The following is a 22,543-nucleotide window of genomic DNA, read 5'->3' as shown; positions in this document are numbered from 1 at the left end:
CCAATTAAACAACCATCCTACTTCTTTTCCAATTCCCTCCCACAACTTTGTTTCAGTCAATTGACAAACAACAAAACAGAAAAACACATACAGGACAATGCCAAAGTTAGTTTTAGTCAGACACGGTCAATCGGACTGGAATGAGAAAAACTTGTTCACCGGTTGGGTCGATTGTAAATTGTCCGAGACTGGTAGAAAGGAAGCCAAGAGAGCTGGTGAATTGCTCGAAGAAGCAGGAATCAAGCTCGATATTGTCCACACCTCCAAGTTGTCAAGAGCCATCCAAACTGCCGACATTGCTTTAGAAGCTGCCGACCAATTGTGGATCCCTGTCAAGAGATCATGGAGATTGAATGAAAGACACTATGGTGCTTTGCAAGGGTTGGACAAGGCCAACACTTTGGAGAAATACGGTAAGGAGAAATTCCAAACTTGGAGAAGATCCTTTGACGTCCCCCCACCACCAATTGCTCCCGACGCTGAATACTCTCAAGTGGGCGAGAGAAGATACGACGACATTGACCCAGCCTGTATTCCATTGACCGAGTCATTGAAGTTGGTCATCGACAGATTGTTGCCCTACTGGCAAGACGAGATTGCCGGCGACTTGTTGGAAGGCAAAGTTGTCTTGATTGCTGCTCACGGCAACTCCTTGAGAGCGTTGGTCAAGCACTTGGACAACATTTCCGACGAGGAAATTGCTGGCTTGAACATCCCAACTGGTATTCCATTGGTTTACGAATTGGATGAGAAATTGAAGCCAACCAAGCCAGCATACTACTTGGACCCTGAAGCCGCTGAAGCCGGAGCTGCAGCCGTTGCCGCTCAAGGACAAAAGAAATAAGCCACTCAATTAATTGAGTGTGTGATTAAGTAAGTAGAGACTCAATTGATCAACAATTTTCTGACTTTTAGTTTAATATTGTATCATTACTTCTCTCTTGTTTCTGTTACTGTTACTGTTATTGTTGTTGTTGTTGTTGTTGTTGTTGTTGTTGAATCTGTTGAAATCTACGTAGTAGTAACCGGAGTAGACTGCGAAAAAAAAAAAAAGATCAAGTAGAGAGTTGCACGTAGGGGTCGAGGCATCACCAACAAACTACAAACTTGCCCACACGTTACGCGTTCCAATCATCCAACCTTCTTACCCGCTGCAATTTGATAAAAAACACTTGGCCATGTTTGGAGGAAACAATACGTCAAACCTGGGGTCTGGCTTTGGAGGATTCGGCTTTGGAAGCAACGTCAACGCCAACTCCAATCAGCAGCAACCACAACAACCGCAGCAAAATATATTTGGAGCAAAGCCATCAGGAATATTTGGTCTGAATACAACTCAAGGAACCACCACGGGTCAACCCGGTGGTCTTTTTGGAAGCGGAGCGTTTGGCGCTAAAAAGGACGGAGAGTCATCTGCTTCGCCAGCTCCGGCATTCCCTTTTGGCTCCAACGCCAACGCCAAACCCAGCACACCAGCATTCGGAGCCGCCGCAACGAAAGATGCTCCGGCACCGGCATCAACTTCAGCAGCACCATTTGGATCCAGCACTAGTTCATTTGCTGGTCCTTCAAACACCGGTGGGCTTTTCGGAGCAAGACCACCTACTGCTGGTGCTGGTGCTGCTCCAGCAAGTGGGACTTTATTTGGAGCAAATCCAAATGCCGCGCCATCGGGGACAGGAGGCCTATTTGGAAGTCAGCCAGGAGCAGCAGCACCGGCTCCATCCACCGGTGGACTTCTTGGTGCCCCAAAGACAGACGCTTCTAAACCAGGGAGCGGAATGTTTGGAAGCCAAACTAATGCTGCACCCGCTGGGACAACATCGGGTTTATTTGGAGCCAATGCAAACGGAGCACAACCTGGGTTTGGAGATTCGTTAGCAGCCAATGGTAAAAAGGAAGAAAGCGCAGGAGCTCCAACCCCAAGTGCATTTGGCTCTGGCGGTTTCCTGTTTGGTGCAAAGAAAGACGAAGGAGACAAGCCAGCCAGTGGTTTCTTGTTTGGTGCAAAGAAAGACGATGAAAAGGAAAAACCCTCATCTGGGTTCCTGTTTGGTGCAAAGAAAGACGAAGGAGACAAGCCAGCCAGCAGTTTCCTGTTTGGTGCAAAGAAGGATGAGGCTGCAAAGCCAGCTAGTGGATTCCTGTTTGGTGCAAAGAAAGACGAAGGAGACAAGCCAGCCAGTGGTTTCTTGTTTGGTGCAAAGAAAGACGATGAAAAGGAAAAACCCTCATCTGGGTTCCTGTTTGGTGCAAAGAAAGACGAAGGAGACAAGCCAGCCAGCAGTTTTCTGTTTGGTGCAAAGAAGGATGAGGCTGCAAAGCCAGCTAGTGGATTCCTGTTTGGTGCAAAGAAAGACGAAGGAGACAAGCCAGCCAGCAGTTTCCTGTTTGGTGCAAAGAAGGATGAAGAAAAGGAGAAACCTTCCTCTGGGTTTCTGTTTGGTGCAAAGAAAGACGAAGGAGACAAGCCAGCCAGTGGTTTCCTGTTTGGTGCAAAGAAAGACGATGAAAAGGAAAAACCCTCATCTGGGTTCCTGTTTGGTGCAAAAAAGGATGAGGGTGAAAAGCCTGCTAGTGGGTTCCTGTTTGGTGCAAAAAAAGATGAGGGTGAAAAGCCTGCTAGTGGGTTCCTGTTTGGAGCTAAAAAGGACGACAACAAAGCAGACGACAAGAAACTTGGCTCTACATTTTCATCAACTCCAGTTCCAGTTGAATCAGTTTCAAAATCACAATCCAACCCCGTGCAGCCGAATTTGAAGCCAACTAAAATTGAACCCATTCCGGTTTCCATCGATAATAAAAATCTCGATGACTTGATCCTTAAATGGTCCAAACAATTGAATGCTACATCGAAGCTATTTGAAAACTATACGGGCAAAGTTAAGAGCTGGGATATCAAACTTGTTGAAAGTGGAGATGCAATCACAAAGTTGAACCAGGACTCGATAGAAGTCGAGGCATTGGAATCAAAGATTGATCAGCAATTGCTCTTTGTTGAAAACCAGCAAGATGAATTGGAAAAGATTTTGGACAATTACGAGCAGCAGACTGATTTATTATTGAGCAATCTTGAGGTGAACAGTGGAAGTGGTCTTTCAAATGCAGGCAACAGACAAGCAGCGATTACATCAGGGCCTGGTGGGTCTGCAGGATCAAACGTAAGTACCGCTTTGACAAAAGACGATCACTCGCAGCAACCGAGCTACAATTTGACGTCAAACATGAGTGCTACCGACAAGCTTCGAGAAAAGGCCTATTTCAACGCAGAGTTGTTGGATGAAAGACTCGACGGGTTGGGCGAAGGACTAAACACGTTGATTGCCGAAGTCAACTCCATCAGCGACGTCTTTAACAAGAACATGATAAACAACCTAGGTCAAGACGGAGGTAGCGGCACCACCCTGTCCAACACTTTGTCCGACAATAAACACCCAACATCGAAGAATTCAATAGAGGAGATTATTCAATTATTGAATCTCCATTTGGAGAATCTCAAGTACATCGAAACCAAGGAGAATTTGCTCAAGAAGAAACTAGAAGGTTTTTCATAAAACGAAAACGAACAAAACAAAAAAAAAAAAACAAAGAACGAAAGAACGAAAGAAAAGAGGGAACAGGCGCTATATGTGTATATCAAATGTCTCAGTTTTTTTTTTTTTTTTGGTTTTTTTTTTGGTTTTAATTAATACCTAAAATGTAGCTCAAGTGAGAACACCTCGGTAAGTGGTCTTCACCGCCTATCCCCTCCCAGTCTCAACGTCAACACATATACATAAACAGAGAGAGAGTTTTCACTTTGGTGATAAAGTTCAAGTGCTTTTCACGGTTAATATAAACTTGCAGATGGGAGATTATCCCCTGGCATTGTCGAGTGTGTGGGGAACACCGCTACCAATTACCCCCCTCTAGTGTTAAATTTTAATTTCCAATTGTGTGTGTTTTTTTTTTGGGGTTTTTTTCGGAGGATGGGAGAAAGTGAATGTTGGCTATTTGCAATTGACATATGATTTTTAATTTATTGCCCAAACGGTCATATCCAAGAGAAGCTAGCGAGAGCCAGGAGGGAGGGTGTGTAAGGGAAAAGGGAGTAGAGAGTAGAGAGTAGAGAGGAGAGAGGGAAAGGTCAATCGACGTAGGCTCAGCCTTTTGCATCTAGTGGTGGGCGCCCAGTCCAGCCCTGCGATGGACAAAAAGTTCTCTTCACTGATTACTTCTGTCTCCAGAGTTTGGTGAGGATATGCTGAACAAAGGAGAAAAGGTCGGGGTTGAGGAGAAAGGTGTCAATTACGAGAGTAACCAACTTTTCCCGATTGGCACTCGGTATAACTGTGTGGAAATTCTTTTTTTTTTTGCCTTGCCTTGCCTTGCTTTCGAAAACCCTTTTCTTATCACCACAACCAACCCCTGTTATAAACACGCCATCTCTTCAGCATCTTGCATTTGTCTGCTCTTTTTTTTTTTTTTTGATTGCGCTCGAGGCCCGTTTCATAATCTTCACAGAAAGTTGAGAGATAAAACCTTTCTTTTCAATTCACCATGGCTTCACCAATTTTTATGTTGATCAACTTGCTCCTCGACCCGGATGTGTCCAAGAAAGTCGTTTTGCAGATGGCTTGGTCTCAAGTCAAGGCCATTGGCATTGGCAAGGTCTTTGCCGCCTTGTTGAGTGCGTTGACAGTGGGGGTGTCGTCGTTCATCAGAATTCCGCAGATTAGAAAATTGTTGATCAAGACCCAGGCCGATAGAATCAAGGTTGCCAACGGTTTGTCCTTGCAGAGTTTGTCGCTTGACACGTTGAACAGCTTGGTTCATGTGACTTTTAACTCGCAACACAATATTCCGTTTATCAACTACGGGGAAAGCTTGTTGTTGGGCATCCAAAATGCCATCATCATTTTGTTGGTCAAGTTTTACAGGTCTACTGAGGAAGGACAAGTGGCAAACTTGCTGAAGTTGTCGCTTGGCGAGCAAGTCAAGGCTGTGGCTGACACTTTGGCCAAGCCCGTTGGTATTATGATTGCTTCTGTCATTTTCTTCAACAAGATTGCCCCAACCAACTTGATCTCATTGTTGGAGATTTTGAACATTCCCATCTCGATTCTTGCCAAAATCCCCCAAATCACTGCAAACTACAAATTAAAGACAGTTAGCCATTTGAGCGATGTTGTCTTGCGTGCCAATGTTGTCGGATCTTTGATCAGAGTTTACACTTCATACACCGACTACAAAACCAAGGCCCAAAAAAACAAGACAACCATCGATGAGAAAATCTTGTTGGCGGGCTACACCACCTCTATGATTATGAATTCCATCTTGTTGGGCCAATCGATTGCTTATGACAAATTAGGTAAATATAAGGAGTTGAAGAAGGAGGCAGAAGAAAAGAAAGAAGAGTAAGAAGAATGAAAAAAAGAAAAGGAAGGATATTTGAATTTAAACTGGCGAATTGGCAATTACTTTTCAATATACAATGTCATAAGCAGTACCGCAAAAGACGTAGTCAGCAAAGAGACCAATCCGACTTAGCTCAACCTAATGGTGGTTATATATATGTATATACGTATGTGTATACATATATCTATTGCTGAACTGAATAGAGAAGATTAGATAAGAAGAAACAGTAGATGAAAGTTTGCGCGCAATGACAAGGAAAAAAAAAATTCCAACCATAAGCGATCTCGAAACCGTTGGAGAGTTGAAGAGAGAGGGAGGCACCATTACCACCACCACAACCACCACGACCTGGCCAACTAGAACACCATTTCCAACCAATGGGGAACCAGCCAAGCTCGCCGAAGATTACAGCCCAGGACAAGGCCATTTTCCAGCTCAAGCAGCAGCGAGATAAAATCAAACAACATCAACGGAAATTAACTCTCGTATGCGATAAACAGACGCAACTTGCACGCAGAGCCATTTTGAATAAGCAACCAGAACGAGCAAAGTTTTACCTCCGATTTAGGAAACAGCAGGAGTCGACGATAGCCAAGACGTTTGAACAACTTGATAACTTGGAAAAACTAATAGGCACCATTGAGTTTAAGTTGATTGAAAAAGATGTAATGTATGGTTTACAACAGGGGAATGCCGTGTTGAAGCAATTGAATAACGAAATGAGTGTAGATAAAATCGATAGGATATTGGATGATTTAGAAGAAGAAAAGTTGAAAGAACAGGAAATAAGTGAAACATTGGGGTTGGGATCTGCATTGAATCGAGCGGAGGAAGATTCCATCGATGAGGAATTTAACAGATTGAATCGGGAGATTCACAATGTGCAACAACAAGAAGAAGGAGAAGAAGAAGAAGCACCACTAGCGAAAGTCAAACTACCAGAGGCACCAAAGGAGCAAATCATGCCTGAAGCGCCCACAAATGAAGTTACTGACTCAAAAAGCGGTCCACATAAGGTACAAGCTGAACCGGTACCAATCTAATCTCATTATAGAATCATACTAATATATATACATATTTATATATATATATATACATGGCAATTTTCTTTTCTTTTTTTTTTTTCAAAAGCTAGACTTGCAACCAGTCCAAGAATTCCGGTGTAAAGTAACTAATGATCAATCTAGCACCGGCTCTCAAAAAGCCCTGGTGGGCTTCAAACGCTACCCCTTTCAAGTCCACAATGCCCTTTTCGGCAGCTGCATGGAGCATGGCGTATTCGCCACTAACATGGTAGGCGCAAATGGGGTAATCGCGACAGAGTCTACTTGCGTCGCTGATTATGTCCAAGTAGAAAGTCGACGGCTTGACAATGATTGCATCTGCGCCTTCCTCCATATCTCTGATCAAGGCTCTTCTCGCCAATCCTGCACCTCCCGGTGGGAGCTGGTACGCTTTTCTATCGCCATGGCTAGGCACAGAACCAGCGGCAGCTCGAAAAGGGCCATACAAGTTTCCCGAAAACTTGGCAGCATACGAAGTCACAAGACATTTGTGAGCTAGACCTGCTTGCATCAAGCCCAATTTGATATCCTTGATTCTGCCGTCCATCATATCGGAAGGAGCTACCGAGTTGGCGCCCGCCTTGGCGTAGTTCACGGCCACTGCTGCAATTCTACGTACACTGGGTTCTCTTAACAAAGTGCCATCTTTTTCATCTAACAACCCACAATGGCCATGGTCTGTGTATTCACAAAGACAAACATCACACATGATGAACAAGTCGGGGAAATGAGTTTTTAACAATTTGATGCTGGTGATGACTGGGCCTTCTGGATCATCCGCTGCTGTGCCAACCGCATCCTTGACTCCTGGTTTCAAAGGCACCCCAAATAAGATTACCGCGCGAAGCCCCTTTTTCACTAATCCGTCTAGATAGGGGACCAATTTGTTGACACCAAATCTCTTGATATTGGGCAAGGATGGGATGGGAGTTTCTTCCTCGGGATCATCTGACACGAATAACGGAAAGATGAACATGTTTTTGGTCAATTGTCGTTCTTGCTGCCATTCTCGAGATAAAGGATGGTTGTAGCCTCCTTGTAATATGGACGATATCGACGATCCCGAAGATTCTAGATACTCTGCTTGATGGACCATTTCTCTTTTTTTTTTTTCTTCTCTTATTTGTTTGTGGGTATGAGTTTAGAATATCTCAAGGCAAGAATGTTGTGAAAGCTAATCTACTTTTGTAATCGATGGTTAGGAGGAGTATGCCAATTTTTTTTGTTTTTTTTTTTCAACAATTCAGATCTAAACGAAAGGGTTTGCGCTAATGCCGCTTAAATTTAAAGCGGAAGAGATTTGTACTAGGAGGACTTTTTGCTTGAAGAGAGAGGTTTAGAGGGTTCTTCAAAAGCAAAAGAAGTGGCACTGCAAGACGCAAAGGCGTAAGTTTGAAGATGAACATGAAATGGCTGCCAGGGACAAATAATTCATAAATTCTGGAAGTTTCCAAAGACCTTGTTTTTGTTTTTTTTTTTTTGCAACATTTGGTCCCAAAATCAAGTCGATACAAACTGGTCAAGTTCGACACATCAATGTGAAATATCCAGATCCAGCATTAGAAGCTCTTGGTCGCGATGACAGAAAGGTTTTATCTAGCGTGAAAGCAACAAGACAAGCTGAGGAAGGAAGGCACCCAGAAAATGGATGACAGCATATGCTAGGTCCCAATCATCACAAGCATTGCAGGAATTTAAGCACCCTGGGTACCCCTTGTGACATGCTCATGGAGTTGGAGACGTAGAAAGCACTAACCGAGTTGGTGGTGTCGGTGGGAGCAATTGGTTGTACTCGTGTGAGCTGATTTTGCAACCAAATTCGGCCCTGGTAAGCACAACTTGGATTTTTTATAAGTGTTAGAATCGACAAAATCTTCTTGAAAAAAAAAAAAAAAAGAAAAAAACACGCCAATGCTTATATGGAAGAGATGTTTGACTCTCGCTTCTATATCTATCTATATATATATATATACTGTTATTGGCTGCTCGAATAAGAGGCAGGTGTGGTGAGCATCTTGCAATTCCTTCCCGAAAGTTGAGTGAGTGGGTGAGTTGTGTGGGTTAATGCTGTTGTTAACAACAGGAGAGACAAAAAAGAAGGAGGAGAAAAAAAAAAAGACTTACTGGAATGGAACTGGTGCTTAACAGTGGATGAACAGCTGGTAGCACAACAAGTCAAGGATTGGTTTAAATTCTGCAAAGCACCTGATTCTTGCCGTATGGCAGGTGCACAGTTGGGAATAGTTTCTATGCCCGTGTAGAAGATAGCAAAAGTAAGACCAGATATATACACCCGGCTAGACAACTTCAAACAAGACTGTGAGAGTCTCATGTTGTCGAGAGACAGAGCGAGAGGCAAGGGAGTGTGAACTATAAAGTACGGTCTCTCTCTTTCGCGGTGTCTCTTTATTAAATTAAACAACAATATAAATATTTTACCACCCACTGTTGAAATCAAAAATTGCTTCAACACCATTCAATACGATCCATAACCACACCAACCACCCTTCCCATTGCTCCTTTTTTGCTTGTATTGACATCCATTCAACTAGCGCTGTTACTGTCTTGGTAGATCAGCTATTCTACCATCTTTGCTCAGCCGCGAACTCAACACCGGATACACTTTGCTCACTTACTCACTCACGTACTTACTTGACCCACTCACTTTACATTGAATCATAGACTTTCTCTTTTTCTTATTTATTTAAGTTAAAATCAACCAAAAAAAGACTGGGACTTACACCCAACCAACTGACCAACCAGACACACAGACTTGGTTACACACTACACTTGTACCTGTACTTACACGTACACTTTACACTTGCACTTACAAACAGAGAGATCTCGGACTTTTAACTTTTTGTTTTTTTCCTACTTTAGAATAGGTTCTACTATCCTTAGACGATGGCCAATGGGATGAAATTTCCTACTCATTTATTACCTCAAGCTTTTCTAGATAATCAACAGGAAGGAGAAGTAAATGACCAAAGAGATGGTGGTGCGAGTCACAATTACGACTACCAAAATAGTCTGAATCATGATCTGCTGCTGCTGCTGCTGCTGATGTTTCGACAGCAAATGCCAAACCAAGCTTCAATCCAGAGTCATCGACATCAAAATCAACACCAACAACCACATCAAAATCAGCGATTTCATCCACTAGATCTGACACCATCTCCCCTGCAGCAGGCTCAGGGCATTCGCCAACAATCAACAGGAGCGCCCTATCCATTTGGATCTATACCTCATCAAGAAGACCCGTATGCAATGCCGTACGCTTCTTCTTCAACCGCAGAAGATCAAAGTCAAAAAGATCAACAGCAACCTCATTTCATGCAAAATTCTGGTCATGACCAAAATTACTCCAACTATCCTGCTCAAGAATTTTATGGAGGCAATGACCGATACCAGGCCGAGAACTGGAACCACCAAAACCAAAACCAAAACCACAACCACAATCACAATCACAACCACAACCAAAGTCAAGATACACACAGGTACCAACAACAACAACAACAACAACACCACTCGGCATCAGGGTATGAGAACTACTTTGACTATCATAGTCAAGATCCAAATCCAAATCAACATCAAATACAACCATCGCCGCAAAGACATGCCACCATGGTGAATCCTCATCCAGTTTCAAATTCAAAATCCCATTTTACCCAGATGAATGCTTCTGCTCCAGTTTTCAGTCAAACAAACCACTCTTCGTCATCATTAGCTTTTGAAAATGGTCATCATGCTCAACCTTTGAGAGGCTATTCCAAGAGTTCCTCCTCGTCGCATATCCCTTCCTCGTCCACTATTCAGATCCCAGAAGACTCTCAGGCAAACTATCTCTCTGGCGGTGGCAATGGTGGCGGTGCCTCGCAACTGCTACATGGCTCGAGAAAACCAGCGCGCAAGCCTCCATCAAGCCACCAGTTTGACCATGTTATTCAAGAAATAACTGACAACAGCAGACGAGTAGTTTCAACACCTCCCCAGCATAATTATTCACAAGCTTTACCTAGTGATTCAAGAACAAAGTCATTATCGTCAACATCAACCTCAGCATCCAATCGGTTCAGAGGATCTAGTCAACAATCAACTCCGCAATTGGACCAGCCACCTGTACTGAGCAATCGACCTTCAATCACGGGCAGCTCTTCTCCTTCATTGAACCACAGTTTCTCGATAGTTTCAAAATCGCGGTCTTTTTCATCAATGACCAAATTGACCTCGTTGTCGTCAAAGAAGTTTGGATCTTCGTCGTCAATCTCCAAAAATGAAAAACAGAGCGTTGCTTCTTCAAAGACTTTGGTTTCGCACCCGAGCCAAAGCTCCTCGGTTTACCCAGCCTTGTTGTCGGAGGTGGCTAAATTGTTCAAGGATGCCATAATCTTGACTATAAATACCAAAGATGGGTTGGAATATCACGATACTTTTACTGGTAAAATGGCGGTTGACATCTTGTGTCGAATAATCCGCACCAACGATCGAAACTTGGCGCTTTTAATCGGAAGATCCTTGGATGCCCAAAAGTTTTTCCATGATGTCACCTACAACCATAGGCTAAGGGACTCGGTGCATGAGATCTACGCGTTCAATCATGTATATAACGATGTGGAGTTTTTCCATGACGATGGAAACAGCAGCAACAACAATAGCGCAACCACGTCCAAGCATGGTTCATTTGTGGATAGTTCTCAGTTTCAACAAGCCATGCATGATAACTTTTTATCGCAGCAGTTGCCGTCGCAAGTGAATCAATCTTCGACGGCAGCTGACTATGCTGCGTCCCAGTTGAATAGATTGAGTGGAGGCAACAGTAATTATAATTATAATAATAATACTAGCAGCAGCAGCAACAACAACAACAACAACAATTATAATCTCAACAATACCAGCAACAATAATATTGTCACTGTTGCTGCTCCTGCTGCCAAAAATCTCACAGCTAGTCAACAGACTGGTGTCAATGGTGTCTTTACGATATTGACAGACTGCTACTCGCCCACTTGTAGCAGGAACCATCTTTGTTACAGTATAGCATGCCCAAGAAGGTTAGAGCAACAGGCGAGATTAAACTTGAAACCTCAAGGTGGGTTGAAAAGAGCCGTGTCGAAATTGTCCTTACACGATCAAGAAGAAAATGAAACATTGTGGCACAAGACTGTTCCCCAGTCGGTATTGGACAACTTGGATAAACATGAGAGAACTAGACAGGAGTTGATTTACGAGTTTATCTATACCGAGCGAGACTACGTCAAGGATTTGGAGTTTATGACTGATTTCTACATCATGCCGTTGATAAACCCCGCCAACAATATCATTCCTGAAAACCAGCGTGAGACTTTTATCCATACCGTCTTTGGTGGAGTCAATGACTTGTTGCGATTGGGTAAAAGCTTTAGCGAGGCGTTGACAAAGAGGCAGCAGCAACAGAAGCCGGTGATTGAGTCGATTGGTGATATATTCTTGGAACATGTGGGCGACTTTGAACCCTTTGTGAGGTATTCGGGGAACAAGGTTTTTGCCACTTTTGAGCATGAGCGTCAGCAACAGGTAAACATGAAGTACCCCAGATTTTTAGACGCGATTGAAAAGAAACCAGAGTCGAGGAGACAGGATTTGTCCTCGTTTTTGATAAAGGGTGTCCAGCGTCCTGCGCGGTACCAGTTGTTGTTGGCAGGGATCTTGAAACACACCAAGCCCGAGAGTCCCGATTACAAGAATTTGGTCAAAGCCAAGGAAGAGATTGAAGCGTTGTTGGTGAGGATCAATATCCAAACTGGTGAAAGCACCGATCGTCATAAGATCATGGTTTTGCATAGATTACTTGGCAAGCAAACTTTGGAAAGCAAGTTCAATTTCAAATTGTCGTACTACAATAGGATCATTTACCAGGTGACGCTCAATCGCAAGAGGGATAACGAAAAGATTGACTTGTATCTCTTTGAGCACGCTTTATTATTGGTCAAGCACAAGATACAGAACAAGAGAGAGCACCACAAGGTTTTTGAAAAACCCATTTTACTTCCGTTGTTGTTTGTAAACAGTGGATTTGAAATCCCAACGTCAAGGACCTTGATGCACCATCGGTACAACATGTCAGTGGTTTCCGATGTTGGCTTGAGGAACCAAAGAGCTGAAAGCACCAACTACATTGGAAACACTTTGTCATCGAACAATGCAAGCAAATTCCAGCTCAACATTCTCGGGATGGGCAGCAACCAAGTGCATGCATCGTTGTTTGCCGAAGACGTTGCCATACAGTCGCAAGTGTTGCAGCAGATTTCGCAACAGCAAAAGAAACTCATTGATGCAAATGACTTGTTCTCGATGAGCAAATACGAAACGAGAAGGTTTGCAGGTAACAACAAGATCAATTGTGCCGTGCCATGCTATGGTGGAAAAAAGCTTTTGTACGGCACTGATTCTGGAGTGTGGGTGAGCACTGTGCGGTCTATTAGCTCAACTTCTACTGAAAAGATTTGCTCCGATCCCACCATGGTGATCTCCAAGCCATATACGACCCAGATTGAAGTGTTGGTGGAGTATTCGAAACTTTTGGTTTTGAGTGACAAGGTCTTGTACGAATTTGACTTGTCCTGTACCGATTCACTAGACCACGTGAAGAACACCAAGCTGGGCAAATTGATCATGACCCATGTCTCGTTTTTCAAAATCGGCGTCTGCGATGGTAAATTGTTGGTGATTGGAGCCAAGACTGGAAGCCAGCACTCAATCTGTATTTTCGAGCCGTTGAATCCCTTTGATCCCAAACAAAAGAATCGAAACAAAAACAAGATTGAGTATCAAGAGATTCCATTTACTTCGGACCCGATTTCCATTTCGTTTTTAAAGAGCAAATTGTGTATTGGATGCACAAAGGGGTTTGAGATTTTGTCGCTTCAGTCTGGCAGCAAGGAGCCAATATTGGACGAGGCCGATCCGTCGTTGGACTTTGCCACGCAAAGAGAGCTGGTTACTCCTTTGGCCATCCATAAATTGGGCAAGGATTTCCTTTTGAGTTATTCGGAGTTTGTGTTTTTGATCAAGGGAAACGGATGGAGGACTAATCACGAGTGGGGGATCTTTTGGGAAGGCAACCCTCGTAACGTTGCTTTGTTCTTTCCATACTTGTTGTCGTTTGAGCCTGGGTTCATTGAAATTAGAGATTTGCACACCACGAATTTGTTGAGAGCTCTAGTTGGAGATAACATTAGATATCTCCATTCCAATGAGCATGAAGCAATGTTTGCATGTGAAGAGAATGGCTATGATATAATCATTTCCATTGATTTCTTGAACTTGAAACCAAAGTCTCCTAGTAAGTAAGGTATGTATGTAAGGTAATGAAGATGTCAGTAGATGGTTTTTTTTTTTTTGGACGGAGGTGTATGGAGATAAGGAGCCACGTGCAATTTCTCGGTGAGATCTTATGACCGAGACCCAGCAACGGAGCCGGAGAAACAGAGCACACAAAGCAGGTTGTTGTCTAGAGCTAAAAGCTTGAAAGCCCGCTTGCGTTGGGATGGAAGAGAGCTGATGGGGCACTAGAGATCGTGAGACACCACCGCCACCAGAGGGAAAGAGAGCGAGAGAGGGCAAGAGAAGTCAGCACTCAAGATTCAACAATGTAGTTTGACTTGTTCCCCTCCATGTTCAATGTAACCTTTATTAAATAGTGCAATTTTCACCTCAACAAAGAAGGAAAAAAAAAACCGAAAAAAAAAAAACAAAAAAAACCAAAACCTCAACCAGAAACTATTCAGCTCCGGTTAATTAGTTTTCTTTCTTTTCGACTCTAGTTCTTTTTTTGACCATCTTTTCCTTCCAGCACAGCACGTATCCAATGTCGATTTTTGCAAATCAAGCTGAGGGTCTAATTCAAATTGGAGTACCATCGATTGAACGTCCTTTTGGATTGTATCTTTGGCCGATTTTCAGCAAGGTCTTTGAAATAGTTATTGGCTACCCCGCAGAGGACTTTGACTTTATTTATCATCAAACCTTCTTGGCCAACGGGTACCACGCCATTGGCATAATCATTGTGTACTATATTGTCATCTTTGGCGGCAGGTCCTTGATCAACGCTTTAAAGCTCCCAGCTTTGAAATTGAATTTGCTTTTCCAGTTGCACAACATTGTGTTGACGTTCTTGTCGTTGAGCTTGTTGTTGTTGTGCGTTGAGCAGTTGGTGCCCATGTTGTATCACCACGGCTTGTTCTATGCTATCTGCTCACAGGGAGCGTTTACCCAGAAGTTGGTTACTTTGTACTACTTGAACTACTTGACGAAATACCTTGAGTTGGTTGACACTGTGTTTTTAGTGTTGAAGAAGAAGAAGTTGTTGTTCTTGCACACTTATCACCATGGGGCAACCGCATTGCTTTGCTACACTCAGTTAACGGGACACACCTCGGTGGAGTGGGTGCCAATCACTTTGAACCTCGCCGTTCACGTTGTTATGTACTGGTACTACTTTTTGAGTGCGAGAGGCATTAGGGTTTGGTGGAAAGAGTGGGTCACTCGTATCCAGATTATCCAATTCGTGTTGGACTTGGGTTTTGTTTATTTTGCAACCTACACCCATTACGCTTTCCACTACTTCCCCTCTTTGCCACGCATGGGAGACTGCCACGGAAGTGAATTGGCCGCAGCTTATGGATACTTGATCTTATCCAGCTACTTGGTCTTGTTTATCAGTTTTTACATTAAAGTTTACAAATCAAAGGGAGGAAGTTTTGCCAAAAAGATTGAGAAAAAGACCGAAGCTGAAGTTGGCACTACTTCTGGAGTTGAAACCGCTTCAACCAAGGTCAAATCAAGAAAAGTGTGATGATTTGGAGTTTGTTTTTGAAAAACTCTGAACTCATTGAAACCTTTCTTTCTTTCTCTTTTCTTTGTTTTGTCTTTTGCTTTGACGGAAACTCCAGACAATGTAAAGTTGTTGTTAAATAGATAAAAATTTAGAGATGATTTACAATAGAGACGAAGCCGTTACTGCACAAAGTGCTTTCCGGCGCCAAAAATTTTTTATTTTGAAAAAACAATACAGATCGCGTTTTCAAGACACCAACAATGTAGAAGAATCAGCCATGGACAAAAAAGCTTGAGAAGAGGTAGAGATACGAGGATAGACAAGGGACCATGTAGAAGGCCAGGCCATTGAGATGTTTATTCAAGAGAATAGTGAGACGGCTACAACGACGAAATCTTGCTGAAAGGTTGCCTCAGTGTACGGCTTCCCCCCTACTCATTGAGAACTCGGACATAACCAGATCATGTAAAGTCGCCGCGTGGGCCGCGTAAGCACCGCCAGAAGGCAACAAAAAACAAAGAAGAGAAAGGAAGTTCAGAAAGAGATAGAGGGGCATAGCTTTATCGATAGCATGGGTCAATCTATAAGGGAGTCGGGTTTGGTCGCGCGGGAAAGGTGTGTCGCATGGCTTATATCTTGCCAGTTAAACAGAGGCAGCTACGGATGTTTCGGTGGAGTCTCTTCTGTCCAGGCTTTATAGATTTCTGCTTGATTATATCTATTAGGTAAAATGGAAGTCTGACACCAGGCCAGAGCTGATTATGCCGATGTGGATGCTAAGACAAGCACATGGTGATGGGGCAGAGAAAGGAAGAAGAGGGGGGTCGGTTCGTGTGGAAATATGGAAGATATGAGCTATTTGGAACTGGGGCATGTTTCTGCCGCACACACTCACCAGATCTGGGATCAGTGTAAATGAAGAATAAAATGGTAGGTGGAGAAGTACTTTTTTTGCAAGTCTCGGAACAGAATTCCATCAGAAACAATTGACACATTCGACGTTTGCTGAAGCTACCTCACCGGGCAAAGAGGACCACCTTACCAGATTGATGGATGACGAATGGATTACACGTTAGTAGTCGAAGAATGTACTTGACGCGTCGTTGGTCGGCAATGTTTTTTCTCTCTTTCTTTCTTTTTTATTTCTCTCGCTGGGCCGAGTTTACCCGGCTGATATTTATCCGTTCCGATCACCTCAACTCTCAAGGTTGAGCAACAGGAGGGGAGGGATTATCGCAAAAAAAAAAAACATGAACAGCTCAACTAGACGTGTGGATTGGAATCCCGAGAGGAGGGGGTAGGGGTAAGAAGAAAGTCCATCCTTATATCATTCTCTGATAAAAAAAAGGGGTTGGTTCCCAGCTTTGTAGAACTGAGATTGAAAAAATCACACAAGTTTTCGACATTGACTGTGCACCAAAGCTTGAAACTTGCAAGTTTCAAGCTGGCCGCGTTTCTGATTGGTCACGCAAAAATAACACCACGCTTGGAAATCCTCTAGCTGGCCGGATAGAATGGCTTCGGATAGCGTGGGAAGTGGACGCCGCCAGATTTGTCTCGTTTGCATGCTATTTTGATTTACTGTGCATGAGATGCATAGCCGTATCCCGACCCATTGCGACATTGCAACTACAGCGAGAGGAGCGAGTTTCCTTTTAGCGGCAAGTAGTGTAAACCCGGCCGGCGGGTAAATCAAAGCTACCTGAAACCAGTCCCGCACACACCCACAACACACCCACAACAAAGTAGAGAATGTCAAGGTTGCGTTGTTAAAACCAGATGTGGGCATGGGCAAGCCGGAAGACAGGGCTCTACTGGAAACGGGGCAAACAAAAGACAAGAAGGCAGCGGCAAGCAAGGCGCAAGCCTCTCTCTCTCTCTCTGTGTGTGAGTGTGAGTCGTAGAAGGGATATAGCGTAAATTTCCACGTCAAATCTCGGGTATAACAGCAGCTGCAACATAATATTCGCTCGCACAAGAGAGATTGCAAGGCTGAACAAACCTTGGGTTGCTGCGAGAACAGGCCAAGCTATCGCGAGAAAACAAGAGTCTGGAACATTCGGTAGCCTTGACAGAAGGGGCATGACGGCTAAACCCTCACCATCGATAGCTTCCAAGACTATTATGAACAAAAAAAAAAAAGGAAAGGAAGACGGTGTCAACTGGAAGGGACACTGGATTCCTCTGGAACCTCCCCTCTCTCCCCCTTTTTCCTGTTTAAACCCTCCAGGTCATGGACATGCTCGATGAGAGGAAAAAGGCGAAAATCCCCTCCCCCCACACTTGATTAAACTTTCCATGACGTGATGGCGTAGGCCGCTTGGTTAAGGTTGGCAAAAGTAAGACTTTTTGGCTACGGCGGAAGAAAAAACCAAAAAAAAAAAACCGCCCGTGTTGTTCGCCGGAGGAAAGACGGAGCTAAGCTTCCTCCTGATCGGTATCGGTTCATAAATTTCTGTTAAAAGGCGCACTATTACTAAGTTGAGTTACTAAGGGCCATCCTACTCTATAGTGTACACTGTATAGTGTTCAATGTATTTATGTGCTGCCCCTATTTTTTTTTTTTTTATTTAATTTTAATTTTAATTATTTAAATGGTTCCAGGAGTGAGTCTCCTATATATAAACTGGGGGAAAGAATTTTGCAATCGGAATATCAAATCATACCCACAATAGTTGACGATAGATCCAACACACATACAGGGAGAAACAAAGACAGTCTCTTACTCTTACAGACACACCAAGTGCTTGGGATATACACAGTAGCCGTCGTATATGTTTAGCTGAAGCCTTACCACTACCAAAAAAAAACAACCACGCCAGCTTATACACTTTTTCAAAAACAAACAAGGTCATGTTATCTTTGTCGCATTACTCATTGAATCATCAGCAACACCATCCGCAGGTTCCCATGAGTCCAATCACGTCACCCAAGCCGGCAGTGGTGCAGTTAACAGATATCGAGCAACAGAGCCAGTATCTCCACCAGCAGCACCAGCAGGCTGCAGTCACGTTGCCCTCGATCCACTCGTTGAACATTCCCTCCTTTCCTCCACTTGAGAAAAACTACACATTACAACACCACCGGGGCAACTTTGCCCACGTGAGCCACTCTGTTTCGCCCCAGCAGCCTTTTCCAAGCTTACAGGCTCTGGTCACGACTCCCTCTCCGGCTTTGGCGCCGCTCTATCACTCGCACAGCCTCAGCAGCCACTCGCACTTGGAACACGAAGATGGCGGCGGCGGCGCAGCAGCCACAACAGGAGCCGCAAATGAAGACGAAGAAGAAGAGGAAATTGGCACTCATGAATCAACCGTGCCTTCCCCTTCAACTTCTCCCTTTCCCGACCAGAGAAAGAACCCCACTTGGAAACCAAGAAAAAAGAGACAATGCCCCGAGTGCAAATTGCACTTCAGCAACTTGGCTACCCACAAGTCAACCCACTTGAACCCGACGAATAGACCTCACATTTGCGAATACTGCCAGCGCGGATTCGCGAGACCCAACGATTTGTTCAGACACACAAAGTGTCACTGGAAGGAGATTGGTAGCGACAAGGGCCAGTTCAAATGCCCCTTCAAGAGCGAAGGAGCCAGCAAGGATGCCGACCACCACCACCAGCAGCAACAGCAGTGCTGCCACAACACGGGCATGTTTAGCAGATGCGACACTTTCAAAAATCACTTGAAAGCCATCCACTTTCAATACCCCAACGGCACCAAAAAAGAGCTGAGATCGAAAGTCAAGGGCAGGTGCCGGCTGTGCCAGATGGAGTTTGACAATGTCGACATCTGGCTAAAGAGCCACATCGACACCAAGCAGTGTAACCGAATGGTATTCCACGAGTAAGAACATACATATTTACAGCGATTACGACCGAAACGAGTTTTTTTTTTTTTTCTTTTAGAGTGAAACGATACATATTTAAAACGCAACATCCAAAGTTGCAAAAAAAAAAACAAGAAATCAAAATTTTTGAGGATTTCATGGAGTTTATAGAAAGGTTAGCCAAAATGAAAATATAAGTGAACAATGTTAGAGTAATCATCGGTTGATTCTTTTAGCTTTTCATCAGCCCTCTTGCTTTTTTTTTTTTCGCGCAACTATTGTACGCATCTTTGTTGGAAACGTCTCTATTGTCAACAGCAGGTGGTTTGTCATGTGGATAGTGCCGTGCCATCCGAGTAGCTGCAAAAAGGAAAAGTAAGGGAGCAAAAAAAAAGGCAATTTCTATTCGCGCGGAGTTAAAAAAAAAATCCAAAATAATACAAACAACGGAAAGAAAGAACGGGAGTTGCAAACCAAGTGTGTGGGATGGCAAAAGGGTGAATTCGAGCATGCCTCAGCGGCGACAGCGATAGCAGCTATATGTGTGTTCCATAGCACCCGGACGGGGCTTGCGGAGGAAAAGCACCACATAACCACGGACCTACCAGGGGAGGGGGGGGGGGAGCCGACGCTTACATCGCACTCACGCTACCACCATAACCACCACCACCGTAATTCCTTTGTTCGTATCCGTTGAATGTCCTCGGCAGCTTTCTCAACCACCCACCAGTTCGTGGGTGAGGTGACGTAAACAGTTCCTATACCAGACAAACCCCCCAGCCAAAATCCTAGACTTGTTTCCTTTGTCTCTAATAATAGAGCAAGCAGATGCGATTGGGCAAGGGTGCAACGACAAGAATCTCGGCAAAATAGTAAGCGCGTGTTCAACCATCCCCTCAGCGGCAGCAGCCGGAAGTTATATCCGAGATTTCAGATTTGTGCTGAACCAGAAACATGCACCGACTCGACAAGAGTTGCCCACCAACCGAAAATTTCAACTTTTTCTTTCTGGCCAATTCCAAGACAAGCAGATTTCCCCAGCAAGGTTTGAATAAGCCTTTTTCTGCATGAAGCAGAAGAGAGGATGCGCTACAGGGTCGTTTAGGGTTTAAACCACTGAGTTGCTGTTCCACTTTGAACCGCGCGCACCATCGAGAGGTATACCGCCGTTTCCGGCAGCGATTAGCCGCTTTCAACGACGGCGAGAGGCTGTGACATCAACTACATGACGTAGCCAGCACAGTTGGTGGCGGTGGTGAAATAATCTTTTGACACTTGTGAAGAAAATAGGTTAGCGAGAGATCTCTCGATTTCAATCCTCTGAGCGCCATCGGGGTAAGAAAATATATAATTAAACAAACAAAAGGAAAAAAAAGGAGATACTTGTTGGTGAATTATGTACGACGATCAACTCCAAACAACGAGTATTTATTCCATGTAAATTTTGGAATCCTCTAGCTTGAGCCAGTGGATAAAGGCACTTATAAATATAGACCATCAGTATCACGGGTTGGATAACGGTAGGTCAGTATCATTGTTCAGATCACCCTTAATCCAAGGAAGAAAAACTTGAGTATAAATTATCGCTTTTGACTTCCCCTACTTTACATCAATACTCGCACTCTGGGCGGCAGTTGCTCCTCCCCTCGCCTCCTCCCGACACATTCAAAGAAAACAAGTTGAGGTAAGGGCTGCAGCCAGGTCTCAACTTGAATGCTTTTCCGGCAATCAATGTGACGAGTCACACACACACATAAATATTCAATCCAACACATCTTGTAGTAGCTGGTCACGTGGTATGACTTGTACCAATTTTTGGATTGATCTCTTCTATCGACCACACGACAGCTTACATCCAACTTGAGCCCATTTCATTGCTCACCTAGCTTCCCGGTTTCTGTCTTCCGAGATCGCTTCTGCATTCCCGCACCTAACACAACAAAAAGAAACTCGGCCGAGCTTTTTTTTTGTTTCCTTCGTAACTCTCGGCTCACACATCATCTCCAGAAGTCAGTTCAAGATGATCTTCCGGATCTCAACGATTGTTTCCCGCCCGACTCCACTCGCCACGTGACAAAATCATTGAGATCATCTCAAGACGCGTTTCCCCAACATACACTTCTACCCTCGATGACTTCACCAAAGGGTTGTTTTGTTTTCTCTGTTTTTACTTGTTTTTTTTTTTTCCCAAGCTCGCAGAAACGACAAAGCTCAGCAATAATTGGATACTTACTAGCCACCTATTTTCCAGCCACCGAAAATAGCTTTATCCCAAAACCCCTTACTACCCTACGATTTTTTTTCTTAATGTGACGGATAAAACCCGTCGGCCAAATTTATCCGCGCCCAACGGTTTTTTTTTCCTCTTTATCTCCGGAAAAAAGTCAGCTCACACAAAATCTCAAACTCTTTTCTAGCCAATGTCCGAACTTCTTTTTTTTCCAACATATCTTGATAAATATGCATTTCTCCTTCAAACCCCCTTCTTTCTTTCACTCTGGCATAGCGCGGGCACGCAAGAGAGACAACCCAGCACACCTCACAAGATCAATCACCTGAGCTCCCACTCGAAAACAAGTCATGGTATCAGCCTTATCTATAATAGGGGTCCTCCTCCTTGCCCTTTTCGTTGTCTCGTACAAGACAGTGCCCCTCGCCTATCCCGTCCGCTTCTACTTCCAAGTAATCAGGTCGCTCGGTGCATCCAAGTTCTTCACCAAGCAAGACGCAACAAAACACAACACCTGGGGCTTCCGCGATGGCCGCGACCTCTTTAAATTCGTCGATTTGAAATCGTCGTGTTCATTGCTCGAACTTGACTTTTATCTCCACAAGAGTAACTCGACTTTTTTCTTTGATCTCGATATTGCCCGCACAAAGTTATTGACTCAAGTGTTTCAGCAATTCTGGTGGTACGCGTTCGAGAACAGGGACGGCAAGATGGGCAAAGGCCAGCCTTACGCGGTGGCCAACTTCCCCTATACTCCCGTGGCGGCAGTGCAATGCCAATTCAAGCGAGAATTGAAGCTTTTCGAAAAATTCACCATCAAATCAAGGGTGTTGGCCTGGGATCAGAAATGGTTATTCATATTGAGTGTCTTCACCACCAAGGACCGCAAGAACAAGGAGAAAGTCAACGCGTACGCGTTGACCAAGTACGTCTTTAAGAATGGCAGACAAACTATCCCACCGCCTGACATTTTGAAACACTGCAATTTGCTCGATGAGAAGAGCGAGGCAATCAACAAGGTCAATTATGAATTGGTTAGAACGATGGTTGAGACTGAAAACTTGGAAGCCTTAGTTACAACAGCCATATAAGAAACATCCCCCCCCCCTGCCGAAAGAGTAATCCAGGAGTTTAAAATCAAGTTACAGTTTTTATAGCCATCCATTTGATAGAAGGTTTGATGCGGATTTTGATCCCATTTTTCAGTAA

General features: G+C 44.0%; 9 protein-coding genes across 9 annotated transcripts; 8 read left to right on the top strand and 1 right to left on the bottom strand. All coding sequences in view use genetic code 12, as the record gives it.

Moving 5' to 3' along the window:
* Positions 1-97: 97 nt before the first annotated feature.
* On the top strand, positions 98-844 carry LODBEIA_P46490 (uncharacterized protein; the record flags this gene model as incomplete). Its single annotated transcript, XM_066974893.1, has 1 exon — positions 98-844. The coding sequence occupies one exon, from the start codon at positions 98-100 to the stop codon at positions 842-844; it is 747 nt and encodes a 248-aa protein (XP_066831587.1).
* Positions 845-1,178: 334 nt separating this feature from the next.
* Positions 1,179-3,554, top strand: LODBEIA_P46480 (uncharacterized protein; the record flags this gene model as incomplete). Its single annotated transcript, XM_066974892.1, has 1 exon — positions 1,179-3,554. The coding sequence occupies one exon, from the start codon at positions 1,179-1,181 to the stop codon at positions 3,552-3,554; it is 2,376 nt and encodes a 791-aa protein (XP_066831586.1).
* A 985-nt stretch (positions 3,555-4,539) lies between these two features.
* LODBEIA_P46470 (uncharacterized protein) lies at positions 4,540-5,400 on the top strand (the record flags this gene model as incomplete). The annotated part of the gene is made up of 1 exon (XM_066974891.1): positions 4,540-5,400. One exon carries the CDS (start codon positions 4,540-4,542, stop codon positions 5,398-5,400), a length of 861 nt encoding a protein of 286 aa, XP_066831585.1.
* Positions 5,401-5,774: 374 nt separating this feature from the next.
* Positions 5,775-6,440, top strand: LODBEIA_P46460 (uncharacterized protein; the record flags this gene model as incomplete). The annotated part of the gene is made up of 1 exon (XM_066974890.1): positions 5,775-6,440. The coding sequence occupies one exon, from the start codon at positions 5,775-5,777 to the stop codon at positions 6,438-6,440; it is 666 nt and encodes a 221-aa protein (XP_066831584.1).
* An 88-nt stretch (positions 6,441-6,528) lies between these two features.
* On the bottom strand, positions 6,529-7,557 carry LODBEIA_P46450 (uncharacterized protein; the record flags this gene model as incomplete). The annotated part of the gene is made up of 1 exon (XM_066974889.1): positions 6,529-7,557. The coding sequence occupies one exon, from the start codon at positions 7,555-7,557 to the stop codon at positions 6,529-6,531; it is 1,029 nt and encodes a 342-aa protein (XP_066831583.1).
* Positions 7,558-9,728: 2,171 nt separating this feature from the next.
* Positions 9,729-13,790, top strand: LODBEIA_P46440 (uncharacterized protein; the record flags this gene model as incomplete). The annotated part of the gene is made up of 1 exon (XM_066974888.1): positions 9,729-13,790. The coding sequence occupies one exon, from the start codon at positions 9,729-9,731 to the stop codon at positions 13,788-13,790; it is 4,062 nt and encodes a 1,353-aa protein (XP_066831582.1).
* A 517-nt stretch (positions 13,791-14,307) lies between these two features.
* LODBEIA_P46430 (uncharacterized protein) lies at positions 14,308-15,294 on the top strand (the record flags this gene model as incomplete). The annotated part of the gene is made up of 1 exon (XM_066974887.1): positions 14,308-15,294. The coding sequence occupies one exon, from the start codon at positions 14,308-14,310 to the stop codon at positions 15,292-15,294; it is 987 nt and encodes a 328-aa protein (XP_066831581.1).
* Positions 15,295-18,129: 2,835 nt separating this feature from the next.
* On the top strand, positions 18,130-19,125 carry LODBEIA_P46420 (uncharacterized protein; the record flags this gene model as incomplete). Its single annotated transcript, XM_066974886.1, has 1 exon — positions 18,130-19,125. The coding sequence occupies one exon, from the start codon at positions 18,130-18,132 to the stop codon at positions 19,123-19,125; it is 996 nt and encodes a 331-aa protein (XP_066831580.1).
* Positions 19,126-21,684: 2,559 nt separating this feature from the next.
* Positions 21,685-22,425, top strand: LODBEIA_P46410 (uncharacterized protein; the record flags this gene model as incomplete). Its single annotated transcript, XM_066974885.1, has 1 exon — positions 21,685-22,425. The coding sequence occupies one exon, from the start codon at positions 21,685-21,687 to the stop codon at positions 22,423-22,425; it is 741 nt and encodes a 246-aa protein (XP_066831579.1).
* Positions 22,426-22,543: the final 118 nt, after the last annotated feature.

The sequence above is a fragment of the Lodderomyces beijingensis genome (assembly GCF_963989305.1).
Source record: "Lodderomyces beijingensis strain CBS 14171 genome assembly, chromosome: 5".
In the NCBI taxonomy this organism is placed as follows: domain Eukaryota; kingdom Fungi; phylum Ascomycota; class Pichiomycetes; order Serinales; family Debaryomycetaceae; genus Lodderomyces; species Lodderomyces beijingensis.
Note: the sequence above shows the minus strand (reverse complement) of the source record. Positions and strands in the feature narration are given on the sequence as shown.